Source organism: Alosa pseudoharengus, unplaced genomic scaffold (assembly GCF_046254945.1).
Source record: "Alosa pseudoharengus isolate Yale_2024_CS ecotype anadromous, Long Island Sound unplaced genomic scaffold, YU_APseudo_1.1 YU_APseudo_1.1_scf_23, whole genome shotgun sequence".
Lineage (NCBI taxonomy): Eukaryota > Metazoa > Chordata > Actinopteri > Clupeiformes > Clupeidae > Alosa > Alosa pseudoharengus.
Genome location: NW_027468685.1, coordinates 9993368 through 10007976, shown reverse-complemented (window position 1 = coordinate 10007976; position 14609 = coordinate 9993368). Strand labels below are relative to the sequence as shown.

The 14609-nt window shown below is 39.9% G+C and overlaps 1 protein-coding gene across 1 annotated transcript in view; it reads left to right on the top strand.

The window, feature by feature from the left end:
- LOC143140465 (uncharacterized) overlaps positions 1-14609 on the top strand; it is a 46516-nt gene that overhangs the window by 15838 nt on the left and 16069 nt on the right. Inside the window, exons 6-7 of the mRNA XM_076301385.1 lie at positions 6084-6200; positions 9938-10052. Coding sequence (XP_076157500.1) covers positions 6084-6200; positions 9938-10052 — 232 coding nt within the window. The remainder of the gene's footprint in view (positions 1-6083; positions 6201-9937; positions 10053-14609) is intronic.

Genomic DNA, 14609 nt, shown 5'->3' with positions numbered 1-14609 from the left:
GGGTTGGATTGGAGGGGGCAGGTAGTGATATTGCCTTCCTGGGCAGATTTAAATTAGATGTCTTGTGTGTGTGGGGTGGGGGGTGGGGGTGGCAATTAGTTAGATACACCATTTGGCATTCTGTCTGCTTACAATAAACATTCTGTCTCAGTCGTTTCTGTGTCTTAGACAAAGAGACAAGAGAATATGTTTAAAAGAAAAACACCAATATTCTACAGCATAATGGACAAAAATACATCAAAATAAAATGTCAATACAAAATGTATTTTGTATTTTTAAAATACTAAAAATGCTCTTTAAAGGGAGGACGACATCAATTTGCCAACCATCCATGTCTCTATTTATTCCATTCCTACACCATTCCATTCAGTACACTGAAGATTAAGTGGACAGTGTTTAAGCATCAGCTTTTCTCTGCCTACAAGACATGCCATACATCTGCAAACAGTCAACAGATCAACTATCCCAACTATCTATATCAACTATCAACTATGACCTGCCTGTTACATCTGATAGATCTGAGGGCCAGATGTACGTACATTTGCGAACGTAGCGTTATCAGTGCCATGGACACACCGCAGATTGCGAACGCTGTCAGACCCAAGTTTCCTTCGTATTTATCAATCGTTCAAACCTTAGTGTAAACTGCGCCTTTCTCTGCCTTTCTCCGCCCATAAACGCAATTTTATGAACGTCCACAACTGAATAGCAGCGCCTACATACAAGCGCAGTTGAATGAAGTTAACTGATGACAACATTAAAAAGAATCAAATGTTTAGCGTTCATGAAATAATACCATACATGATAAGATGTATACAAACAGGGAGATAATGAAGATCAGTAGTTCTACTCTCTCAAACTACTTGTGCACGTAGGCTATGGAAGATTGGTCAAATCTAGCAAGTATGAAAGTTTAAGTGAATGACGTGAAAGTGAAATAAGACATTCGAAAGGCCAACGAAAGTTAAGGTTGCTTTTGGTAGTACAAATACTTTCACCACAAAAACTGGTGCTCTAAATAGCGATTATGTTGTCTTTGAAAGGTTCTCTTATTGACACATTGAACTGCAATTTGGATTAAAGGATAATCCTGGTGTGATTTTGACCTAAAGTGTGTTGAAACATGATAACGAGTGTGAACGTGTGTCTCATAGCTCACCTCGGCTTGTCCCCTGCACTCAGAAATCTGGCGCTAGTTAGCCAATGCTACCAACACAGTGTTTCGTTGTGGTGCCTCGGGCATCGGCCTAGCCATGCAAATAAATCACTGTTTTACACCATTTTACGAGGCTCAAAGTAGCTCCATACTTCATTGGTAGACTTCCGAGGGCTTTGACATTTAAAATGAGACATAGAGAACTTTGAAAAAGCACTGGTAGTGCTTCAACTGAATCCATGCATTTCCACTGAATTATTTTTGGAATCTGATCCCTTATCATACCTGTCCGTTCGTACTCGTCGCTCGACTTATCGTGACTAAATTCAAGATGGCGTCGAACGGTAAAATTCCTTAAGGTACTGTCTGTATAAATCGTCTTGTAAATAAACTACCAGTGCTTTTTCAAAGTTCTCTATGTCTCGTTTTTCATGTTTTTGTGATTGTATTTATTTGGAAAAGCAAAAAAAAAATGCTAGGCCTTGTAAAACTATTCAGATGTGCAATATAGAGATGTCAAAGGCTACTGTAAGACTCATTCCATTTAAAGGTATTGCTCAACACTGCTATTAGTCAGCTTTAACCAAATATTTTATTTATCAACTTCAGCCTGGCTCAACCCACTTATCGTAACACCCCCAATTATCACCACTTTTGTTCGGAAATTCTAAAACAACAATGTTTTTTAACACTTCAGAATAACATTTGCTAAATGAATCTTACATTTTTCAGTAGCCATAGGTGTGTAGATTTGAACAAAATCTGGTTTGGTTCTTAATGGGAGCATTTACTGCCTGAAATATCCGATTTTGTTTACCACGCTCTGAGTTATGGTGCTGGCCTGATGGGTCGCCTATGTACACCGTTTCAACGGCACATGAACGTTTAGACCGAGAATTCTCGTCATGAAATTAAAATTCCACTGGAGCTCCAAGCGGAAGGCCACGCAGCCTTACAACACTGTTTACAGCTCTTCGAGTCACGGTAAAATGTCATTTTTGGTACATAGCCAATTTAGATACACCTATGGTGTGGGTGCTTGCGTTTCTTTAGGAATCCGCCGTCTTGGTTTGTATAGAAATGGATATTAAGTGACGCATACACAAAAGACGGCGGAAATACGGGACCGACGGTAATGGGGGAGTTCCGATATTGCATTTGATTACACCTTCCCCCTGGCAATTCTCTTGTGCAGTGCTGCACACGCTCTACAATATTCTTGATACGATGCTGCCAAACTCGGGGCCAAAGAGTAGATGGCAGAGTGTTTGGATTAGCAGCTGCGCCTTGTTTGGGAATGATGATGACCTTAACGGAGACCAAAAAACAACCAATTAGAACAGGATCTCATGACTGGTTTCATAACGGAAAAGAAAGGAAAAGAGTGAGGCCGAAAGAAAGGCAAAGGAAATGAAAAATAACCTCAACTAACATAATGGCCTTAATTTATATACAGGAATATACTGTATATTTATTGAATTACATATAAAATATTGGTGAATTTATATCTTAAGTGTGATGAAAACAACATATTTTTCTCCTCTCCACTCTCATTCCTCTCTACCTGACCTTCAAGTGCATAGATAGGTAAGGGATAATGTATAGAACGCCGGTCATTATTGGGAAAATACGTCCCGACAGGGCGAACCGGACCCCGATGCAAAGCGGGAAGGGACTTATTTTCCCAATAATGACTGGCGTTCTATACATTATCCCGCTTATTACACGGCTACTTGCCAAAACGAAACTATAAACTCCCCACGATGTGACTATTTAGCCTACATAGCCTAGGCTATAGCCTATTTGTTACCGTTTCGTCATGGCTTTTGGTGAGAAAGAAATAGTTCGACAACAGCAACGCTGAACTTGAATCAAACATTCTTTAGAACACAGCTGATCAACCGTCTGCTTTCACTTTTGAATGAAGTTCCAGTCCTTGCGCAGTAATATGAAAGACGTAAATTAGAAGCACAAAGCTCATTTTCCTTGACAGCGGTCTGTTATACTTAGCAACGGTCTGTTATTGAGAATTAGCAGACGTTGGGAAGGCCCATTCAAGTGAATGGAGCATTCTGCAGCACTCTGAAGAGCTGTGTAATAACCAGGCTTGGAATTTCACCATTTTAGGGGCAAGGCCACTTGGCCTTCAGTTGGGCATATTTGGTGGGGGGCACAAAGGCCACATATCAGGGCACCAAGGCCAAAGTTAACTATACAGTAGTATGCTATAAAAATGATCAAAGTTGTATTTACTGCAGTAGACCTGTATCACTGTATGAAACATTACAAAAACATAAAACATAACATATTACATATAACTGTAAATCATCTGATCATCTAATATTTTCAGATATCTAGGCTATATTTAACATTTATTTTATATTTGGCCTGTTATGAAATCATGTATTGAACAATTTAAGCACAGCTCAGCTTTAAGAAACTCAAATAGCCTAGATGCATGCTTAGCATTTTGTGATCATTAAGGCTACTTATACAAACTCTTATAGTCAGCTGTCCTCTGATTTACCGATATCTAGGCGACATTTGTAATACTTATTTTGTATTTGGCCCGTTATGAAATAATGTGGAACAATTTAAACACAGTGTAAAACTTAAATCCCAAATTTAGAGACATGCATGTATGTTGAAATTTACTGCAAATTCAAAACGGGATTAGTCTGGAACGGCTAACTGTACAGGGGACTGCTTTACACCTTTCTGTTCGGTAAGGTCTGCTGTTTATTCTGATATATGGTTTGTCATATGTTAAACGAAGGGTTCGTGAAGTATTCCACCGAGATGAATGGGTAAGGAGATGGACGCAAAACCTTCAGTAGAATTTATTGATTATTATTAATTAAATTGAATGATATTATTTACTTTTCTCGCGAACCGTTCACCACAGCAATTAGCGGCTAACATCGTTTAAAAGCTGAGAAAAAGCTCTTTCATGTGATATTTGTGATGTCTGTGTGATGAGTAGGCTACTTCGCAAGTAGTTCAACTGAGAAGAATGGGTTAATTTGGACACACTTTCTTTCTTGCGCTGTCACTTTCTCCACTGCGTAATTTGCGCTGTGAATGCTAAGATTATTTTGACAGGCCATAGGCTAAATATATATCGCTATTAGTAGGACGCAAAGCAGAATATTTAAAGAAGGGGGCACCAAGGCCACCGTGGCCTGTAAACCTCTGATTTTCAAAGGGGCGTCACGGCCAACGAAAGGGGCTACGACGGCCATGGCCGTCGTGGCCGCAGTGAAATTCCTACCCTGGTAATAACCCTAGATAACAACCACTTACACACAAACTCACAGTCTGGTCCGAGAGGATCTGATACATGGTTGAATGTGTTAAGCGTTTTTCGTTTTGACAGTTCCAGCAAGGGGGAATGCAGTGCTGTCTGCAGAATGTTCTCTACCTTTGTGAGAAGGAATAGCTCAAGAGAAGATGGAGAGAGAGTTAGACTTTAACACAGTAAACAAAATCTTTGCTTCATTTTAATCGAGAACATCAATGACTAGTGGATTCCTGTTAACATTTACATTTATTAATTTAGCAGACTCTTTTATCCAAAGCGACTTACATATGTCAATCATATTACAAGGACTATTGTCGCCGGAGCAACTTGGGGTTAAGTTCCTTGCCCAAGGGAACAATGGCCATCCAGTGGCTGTCAGCCAAAAATAATTTTGTGGAAATGCATGGATTCCAGTTGCTGCTACTGGAACAAACTGGAATCCATGCATTTCCACTGAATTATTTTTGGAATCTGATCCCTTATCATACCTGTTCATTGTTACTCGTTGCTCGACTTATCGTGACTAAATTCAAGATGGCCGCAAACGCTAAACTTCGTGAAGATACTGTCTGTATAAATCGTCTTGTAAGTAAACTACCAGTGCTTTTTCAAAGTTCTCAATGTCTCGTTTTAAATGTCAGGGCCCTCGGAAGTCTACCAATGAAGTGTGGAGATACATTGAGCCTCGTAAATGGTGTAAAACAGTGATTTATTTGCATGGCTAGCCCAATGCCGAAGCACCACCATTGAAAAAGCTGTTGGTAGCATTGGCTAACTAGCGCCAGATTTTGGAGTGCAGGGGACAAGCCGAGATGGGCTATGAGACATACGTTCACACTCGGTATCATGTTTCAACACACTTTAGGTCAATATCACACCGGAATTCTCCTTTAAAAATGTTTACCATTTTAACTATCCAACTATTTAACTGTTCAGCCTTTCAAACTGTCAGTTGTCATCAACTATGACTCCCGCCAACTGTTCCCTCTGTCTTCAACTTCAAAATAAGTCCTCAATACAATAATTCCCTATTAAATAATTGAACCATTTAAACTATCCAACTTTTTAAATGTTCAACTATTCCAACTGTCAGTTGTCATCAACTACAACTCCCCACCAAACTTTTTTCTCTATCTGACCTCCATCTTTTTACTTGGATTAGATTTTAAACAATATTCAACAATATTTTATTCAGCAGCCTTTTTCCATTTTCATGCACTCGTAATTCCCAGGAATTACATTCTCTAGTTTTGTTTGATAATGTTAGCCTGAAAAAAAAAAGAGTCTTACACACACACACACACACACACACACACACACACACCCACACACCCACACACGTATGCATACACACACACACACACACACACTCACATATACACACACACACACACAGACACACACACACACACACACACACACCCACACACGTATGCATACACACACACACACACTCACATATACACACACACACACACACACACACACACACACACACACACACACGTATGCATACACACACACACACACACACACACACGCACCCACACATCTGCTTGCACAGACACTCTATCTCTCCTTCTCTCATTCATGTGTGTGTTGTGTTTGGGCTTCTCTGTGTTGTAGTTTCCAGTTTATGGGAGAGGTGGTTTCGGAGCGCAGACAGAAGCTGGAGGCTCTGGTCCACAGAGTAAAAGAGCAGAGAGCGTACACCCAACGCAGCATCCAGGATTTGGAAGGACGGTATGTGTGTGTGTGTGTGTGTATGTGTGTGTGTGAGAGAGAGTGTTGACGTGAAGGAGCCGAGATCGTGCACCCAGTGTGAAATCCAGGAGTTGGTGTGTGTGTGTGTGTGTGTGTGTGTGTGTGCGCACATGTGTGTGTGTGTGCGCACACGTGCGTGTGTGTGCCAAGTGAAGGAGCACAGAACGTTAACCCAGCGCTCCCTCAAGATTGGGGTGTGTGTGTGTGTGGCATCCTGCAATCATTCAGTAACCTGAGATGTGCTGAAAAGCTGAATTTTTAGCACATCTCAGAGGGGCCTTGACATGACTATTTAGTCTAACATGATGAATCTTACCTTCTCCATTACAACAGTATCCTGACAAGTTGGGACAACTGTACAGTTTAACAATTGACCAGAAATGGTTTGTTATTGTTATTGTACAATGACACATCAATTTTAAGGCAAGGCAAGTTTATTTATATAGCACATTTCATACACAGCAGTAATTAAGTGTGCTTTACATAAACAAAAGCAAAGAGTGCATAAAAGCATACAAGGGCAGTAGTTTAAGAATGTACATCAAATAGAATAGTTAAAAGACACAGCCAACAACTTAACCTTGTGCTTCGTCATACCTTCAGTATTAAATTTAGCTATAGACCAGCTAACCAAAATAAAGCCTGAAAAATCCTTGACCATCAAACAGTCGCTCAACAGGTTATTATTACTGTGACAAAACCTCTGTTTGTCTTTGATTATCGGCACACAACAAGCATGATTTTTATGAAACTCGCACAGATTCTCATGTTTTGGATTAAACAGTAAAATGAATGATGAGCATGCTGATTAACCCTATGGTACGGTGTTGCCTCCAATCAAACAACCATTTGATTGGATAATTCTTCAGCAGGGGTGGGAACTCCAGTACTATCCAATGCAATTTTGCTTCCTCATTCACGGACTGTACAGGTATCTTGCGATGCCATGTTTTCCCTTGTGAAAATTGCATTTCTCAGTACTTTACTTCCAGTAAATCATCAAGAAAAAATATGAGCAAGCTGTATTGATAAGTAAAGATGTATTATCAACAACTTTTCATAACATATCAATGTAGGTGTCATAGGAAATTACAAAAAACTGCATGTTGCCCTGAGGCAACATTGTACCATAACGGACTTGCATATGGCCATACCAAATATACTAAGTAAGAAAGCAAGTGCATTGTATTTGTAAGTAAATTAGCAAGGCAAAGACAAATATATTACCTATAACTGTAAGTAAACTGGCCTGTATTTGTTAGAAACAGCGTTATAAATATGTAATACTTACCAAAAATAAAAGAGCTGCAATCAGAGTGCAGGTTTTGTACTGGGGTTTGAGGCCAGGTGGGGTGACTGCTTTCTCCTTTTGCTACATGATGCCAGAAGTGAAAGGGCTTGCTGTGATGCTTAATGAAATGTGCTCAAAGTAAGAGCTGTATGAGGGAGCCCTAGGTCAGGTTGACTCCTGTATGAGGGCCCCAATGGAAAGGCGATGCATTAGTGAGGCACCCTGTGATGTACAGTGGATGGAAGGATGTATGAGGGGCACCTGTCTGTGTGAAGTGCATGAGTGTGCTTCATGAAGTTTGACAGAATGGCAGCACTATGGTTGAGTATGTGCCCTGACTACCATCCATGGCTTTTTGGTGTTGCGGTCAAGCTGCAGACTTGCTACCCCGTAGCCCCAAGTTTGAGGCCTGACTGCTCCCTCTATTTTCAAAAGTGTAGGCATACCCCCTGTGTTTCTCTTTGGAGACAAATTGCTTACTAAACTTTCAAAAAGTCAGGTGTAGGTCTCAGAGGGAAAGTGGATCTTGTTATGTGTGCGTGAGTGTGCACAAACTCATGCATGTGCTCATGGATGTGTGTGAGTGCTTGTGTGTGTGTATATGTATACCTGAGAATGTTTGAGAATTAACTAGTAAATAACAGGGATTTTGATGATTTCATATGATAATTTGTATGCTTTAATCATAATAACTTTATATGTAAATGTAAGTACAGGCCAAGGTTTCTAGGCCAAGTATGCTTGCGTATACAAGGAATTTGGTCTCTGCATTTATCCCATCTGTGAATTAGTGAAACACAGAGAGCACACCGTGAACACACAGTGAGGTGAGGCACACACTAACCCGGAGCAGTGAGCTGTCTTGCTACAGCGGCACTCGGGGAGCAGTGAGGGGTTAGGTGCCTTGTCAAGGGCACTTCAGCTGGATGTGGCCATGGGAGAGCAGTGTTCAACCACTGTAAAATATTGATTTTCATTCCGCAATTAGTACAATGAACAACTGAATTTAAAATTAGATTTTTGTATGACACTTTTAATGCATTGAAAAACAGATACATATTTTTATTCTAGTGTTAAGTTATAAAGATAGGTGTTTTAAATGATTAATTAACTTTAATTCTTAAAAATAGGAATTATTTCACTTTTTACCATTATGGTACAATGTTGCCTTGAGTCAACAAATCTTAAAAATATATAAAAATTACAGAAATATTTATTATTATTATTATTATTATTATTATTATTATTGAAGGTGTACCTTTTCAACACTTTGAATGCCACTCTGTTTTTGTAAGTTTTGGCCCAGAGTGCCTAGATCTAGATCATTGTTGACGATTTTTGTAGAGCCACAGTGTATTCTATGTTATACCTATGGACACATACTATGGCTCGATTGAAAGGTGAGACTTTAAGCTCTCAGTGGGTACAAACCGTTTATTTTTACATGCCTCTGTTCCTGAGAAATCCCAAGCTAAACAGTGGCTAGTTTTTATCAAAATCCCTGTTTTTTTTCCCTTTCATGAAATATAAAGTGTTGTCTGTAAAGTTTCCGGGAATTGACCTAGCGAGACTTGGCGAGACTGCCATCTAGTAATAAACCCACAAAAATAAATGGCCTGGTTTTGACCTGACGTGCATGCGTCACTGATTCGACCCAAAGAGGCAACCATCAAAAGCCGAGTTATGATAAAATGCAGATAAAATGTCAGATTGTGCGTTTTCATGAGTTTTCAATCGTCATTTATTTCAGTTCTATTCATCATAGAGTTCCCAAAATCACACATAAGGTGTGTTAGAGTGTCTATTTTCGTAATTTAAAAACGCTATATTGCGTTTTTGGCACTCAACACATGGGAACAAAAAACGCAATATTGCGTTTTTGGCACTCAAAGTGTGCAATGCCAATATTTTTTTCCACAAGGATATCATGCATACCATCGAAGGTTAACAGTGTGAGAGGGCAATGGTTTAAAGAGGTGGGGAACTTTAAGATTATGTAGTGTGTGGGTGACTTGGAAACAGACTATTTTCCACTTTCTTCACAAACCTGTTCACCTCACACATTCACTCTCACGCTGCCTTGTCAGCATTGAAATCTACACACACACACACACACACACACACACATATACAGACATGTAAGACTTTTAACTAGTAGAAAACAAAGAAAGTAGATTTGTAAGAAGGGTGTGGCCTGGCCCATGATGCCTTGTGACCTTTGACCTTGTGCCCCCCCCCCTTTTTATCTTCTTATCTTTTTAATACTCACACACTCTTCAGTCTTGTTTATTAGAAATGAATATACCTTCTCTTAACTCTACTATTTAATTTATTCTTCTTTAAAGTTGAGCTGGCTCTTGAGCACAATCATTTTCATTACTGATAAATGTCTATGAGTACATATAAAACTTGAACTTGAACTCAGGCTTCTGGACCTGGAGGACGAGATGGACGGCTTCAAGCAGAATGTGAAGCAAGCACTGAAGGAGTTCCGGGACATACTGGTTCAGACTGCCATGAAGCTCATGTCCGACACTAAGGTACGAGATACAACTTCCTGTTTCTCATGAAGCATGGACAGCATTGCCTGGAACTGCATTGTGATCATTATAACAGCTTTGAAGTCATTTTGATGGTAAACTTACTTGTAGACTACCCCCCCCCCCCCCCCCTATAATATTGGTTAATTATATAATCATTATTTAATAATTATGTCTGGGGGAGGCCTATTTGATGAGAGAGAGAAGAGTTTTTTGGTGTATTGCTCACTTGCAATTTTACATGAATTAGTTTACTTCTTAAAGTTTCCACAACTTAACATCATATCGACTCACATTAGGCTACAGCCACTACAAATACCGTACGTTCTAACTAGCTAATACATTAAATCAGCTAACATTAATGTTTACATTGCCTTCTGTCGGCTACCCTTGGTGGACTGGTGTTAACAACTGGATGCTTTCGTCTCAGATGTTGACTCATTGTTGACGTGCTGTTGTGGTAGGCCTACGCCAGTTCTGCTTTGCAGTGGACACACTGGACACACTGCACCTTGTCTTTTTTTCTAAGTTTGAAATGATCCCAAAACGGCCTTTTACGGACGGTTTCTTGGCTCTCTGTCATCTCGTCCACTTAATTCTGAAAGTGATGTGCGCATCAGTAATAACAGTCCATGTGAAACAATAATCCCTGAGCTGAACAGGCCACATAACGCAAGTGACAGATATATCCAAAATATCATTTCACATTCAACCAGATATGCTCTATCAACACCACTTTTTATTAATTTTTCCATTTTACCAATTCACAAATTGAATATCTATCAGATATGTTTGTTCATTCACAAGTTTATTTACAGAAACCAAGATCTCCCAGATTATCTATCACATCCATTTATCAAATCTATCCATCTCATTCTTTCTCCATCCATCTTTGACTACTTTTGTATTTTGTCTCCTGATTTTTTCAGTTTCAGTTTTCAATTAATATTGAGTGTATCTGTACTTTATCTCCTTTGTTTGGAAAAGTTTATTTGTTAGCCTTTTACAGTTGAGAATTTATTGAAAGGGGTGGAACTCTTGTACAAGCCCTTTGGGCTTTGTTCCCTCCTTGCTGTGCTAAATAAATAAACTAAAACTAGGCAGGAATTAAACAAAGCCTCGAGGCAGAGAATTTGCATCGATCATTTTTTGAATCGAATTATTCAAGTTACTCGTAATCGTTTCAGCCCTACAACATACCCCCTACAACATTACTGATAAATCCTTTTATGAGTACATGACAATAAACTTGAACTTAAACTAATAGGGTGAATCGCACACCCTTTCCAGTCCTAGCCTTTCAACTTGCTCTCCAGCGTCCCAGAGGATCATGAATTGCTTTACGGCAATTTTGCAATGGCCTACTATTTGTATGAAATCGTATAATATTACCTTGTCAGTCAGCATGGCTCTTCAGAAATTATCTTTGCCAGTTTGTAAACAAACCCACATGTACAGTGTCCAGGAGGAAGGGTGCTAGCCATGAGTGGTATCTAAGACAGTTGTGGAAAATGCATACTCACAACTGCAGGGGGAGCTTATTACAAATAAAACTGTGGGTTTTTGAACATTCTAACATAAGATTCCGTTCCGCAACAATTCAAGGTTCAAGGTATGTTGAATTCAATGTACCCAGATATTCTTTAGAACGTTCATTTTCCACCATTCCCGCCACACAGTGTGACGGTACACCTTTAAGGGTTAAAATCCCAAAGCTCATCAGATTATCCTCTGAAGTCCATGTAACTAAACATTTTGGCTTTTATTTCAAATGGATAGGATTAGACAGCTGCTTGGGGAAAACCATAATCAACATGACCTGCTTGTTGCACTGACTGTACTGTCTGACAGGAAGCATGAGTCATTTAATTTATGAAGTGAGAAACGGATTCCAGTAGAGGACATAAGAGGAAGTGAGAAGAGAGAAGCCACCTGTTTCTGCTGCAGTGTTTAGTATACAAACTGCAGTATACAAACTCAGGGAGCAGAAAACCAAAAGAAAGAGCTTTTATTGGAACCATGTAAAATTGAGGCTTAATGAAATCAAGGGAGCAGTGCAGTGAGTCCTGTTTGTTTATGTCAGAGAGACAGACAAGAGTGGACTGTGTGTCTGCATGTGTGTCGGTATTAAGACCAATTATTGTAACCTACTATGATTGGTGTGACGATAGTCCTTTTTAGGAGATTTAGGATATTTATATGTTGATCAGATCATTGCAACAGTGATAAGAAATTATAGTTTCCTGACAGAATTGGTTCCCATGTGAAACAAAGACATAGTCTAAAACAGTGGTCCCCAAACTTTTTCTTCCGAGGGCCAGCTTACTATGCCTGGCTGTAAGAGAGGGCCAGAGACTCAGAGTATATCAGTAACCATAAATAGATTAGTGCTGTGAACAACAGCAGTCTACCTTAGTTGAATATTCCATTAGATTTAATCTATAGGCTTTTGCAATTTAATACCATTGTTAGCTGTGTTTATATTGCCATCATGCCATATCAGTGTAAAATGTAACTCAAATTAAATAATACTAATAAAAAGACTTTTGCATTCCCAAAAGTATTAGCAGGTAGTCCCAAAAGTATATTTCATTAAAAATGTGTGAACTCTGAACTCTGAAAATGTAAAGTTCTCAAACTATGAGAATTTTATGAAGTGCTGAAGTGGTCTGAAATGACCACCATTCAACATTTGAACAAATAAAAATAATTATTCCAGAAAGTCCCAGAAAAATGACTTGAATATAAGTTAGTTAGTTATTAACAATTCATTGATAAACTTTTAGAATACTTTGAGCACTGATGCAGTCAGCATAGGCCTCTTACATTGTTTGCAGATAGGCCTACATTTCATTCCGTTTTTGATGGCAAACGCGAAACAGCGCCAAAACAACCACCCGTGGACAAAAAGAGTATTACATGTGTACTGTTAAGACTCGCCATAGAGAATGAATGGGGGAAATTGCGGAGGTTATAGTTTGACGATGTCGATGCCGGTTGCTATATACCACGGACATGTTTTGGGGGGCCACCCAAAATGAGGTGGCGGGCCGTATCCGGCCCGCGGGCCGTAGTTTGGGGACCACTGGTCTAAAACCTTAGTGATCGAGCTGAATATTGAAGATACTATCTGACTGATTCTCCACTGACTTCATGAAATAAAACACAAAGAAAGAATAGCTCTGTTTATCTTGCTTCAGAATTCTCTGACTTACACCCTCAAACGAAAGATGAAAGTATTTTATTCGTCAAAGGAGATCAGACAAAAAAATTCAACACTTCCATTCATGTGTCTGTCTGTCGAGCGCTAAGAAGAACACTGTAGACATTCACTGTTGTTCCCTGAGAGCACAGGCGACACCTGGCAAGCAGAAAGGGGAGGGGGGCAGTTTGGGAGCACCAGGGGTAGGAAAACACAGCACAGCCTCAGTGGCAATAGAACAGTGTCAGTGTCTGTTCAGAGGACACAGATATCGGTGTTCCGCTCGTATCATGGTTTTTAGAACTCCCATCTTTCACGATTGTAAATCATTTTCAGGACTTGCTGAACAGAAGACACAGTAAAAGAACTGCATTTTGTGTTGCTTTAAGTTGCTAGTATTAGATGAAAAATACATTCAATAATATGAAATGTCTGACAAAATTAAATCTCCTGTCAAATTGTCCGATTGAAACTGGCTAATAATCCCGTCCCCCTAACACAATCTGAATTTGAGAATAAGCCTAAAATGTAGGCCTATACAGGCTCGTTTGAAAGTCATTAAACAACATGCATTTCAAGTAAAGTGCACGCTTAAAACGTCTGTTAAACAACGAACGAATGAGTGAGACGGTTGAAACATGTCAATGCCCAGGCAGACTAGCCTTAAAAGCTTTTTTCAGAGGCCACACGCAATGAATGATAGTAAATCGGTAACGCCTGAAGCCTCAGATGTCCGGTCAGCTCCACCACCACCAGAGAAAAAGCCAAAGTGTCGGGCGTATGTCGGAATCAGTGACGTTGGAAGTGGAGTTGCTGGGGGTGCGGTCGCACCAAGACACTTGCCATTTCCCGTGTAGACAGACCCATAGCTACACTGGACATGCAGCTGTGTTCTGTTCCCAGACCATGCTTTCTCTGTCTATGATCTGCAGGGTTAGGGCCTCCTCAACGAGGAGATTGCTGGTGCACTGATAATTAGCGGCACAATCGAATGGTATCATTGAACCGCTGACCGAAAGAAAAAGAAACTGAACATTTTCCAGAATAGGAAATAGTTCTTAAGTTAGTGTTATCAAATAAGTAAGGGATAACGGCCGCCGAGGTGTCCTGTTATACGGAATTAATGGACGAGGGCGAGGCGCGGAGGGGAGTTGCCTCCGCCCAAGTCCATTAATTCCGTATAACTGGACACACCTCGAAGGCCGTTATCCCGCTTATCACCCGGTTGCCACTGTAAATAAACACGCGGTTCTGTTTAAAAAGAAGCTCACTAGTTCAGCTTGTTGTACAACTTTAGCATGGACAGTTAGCTTGTTTACAGTTGATTCCATTGTTGGGAAGCCTGCAACCAAAAG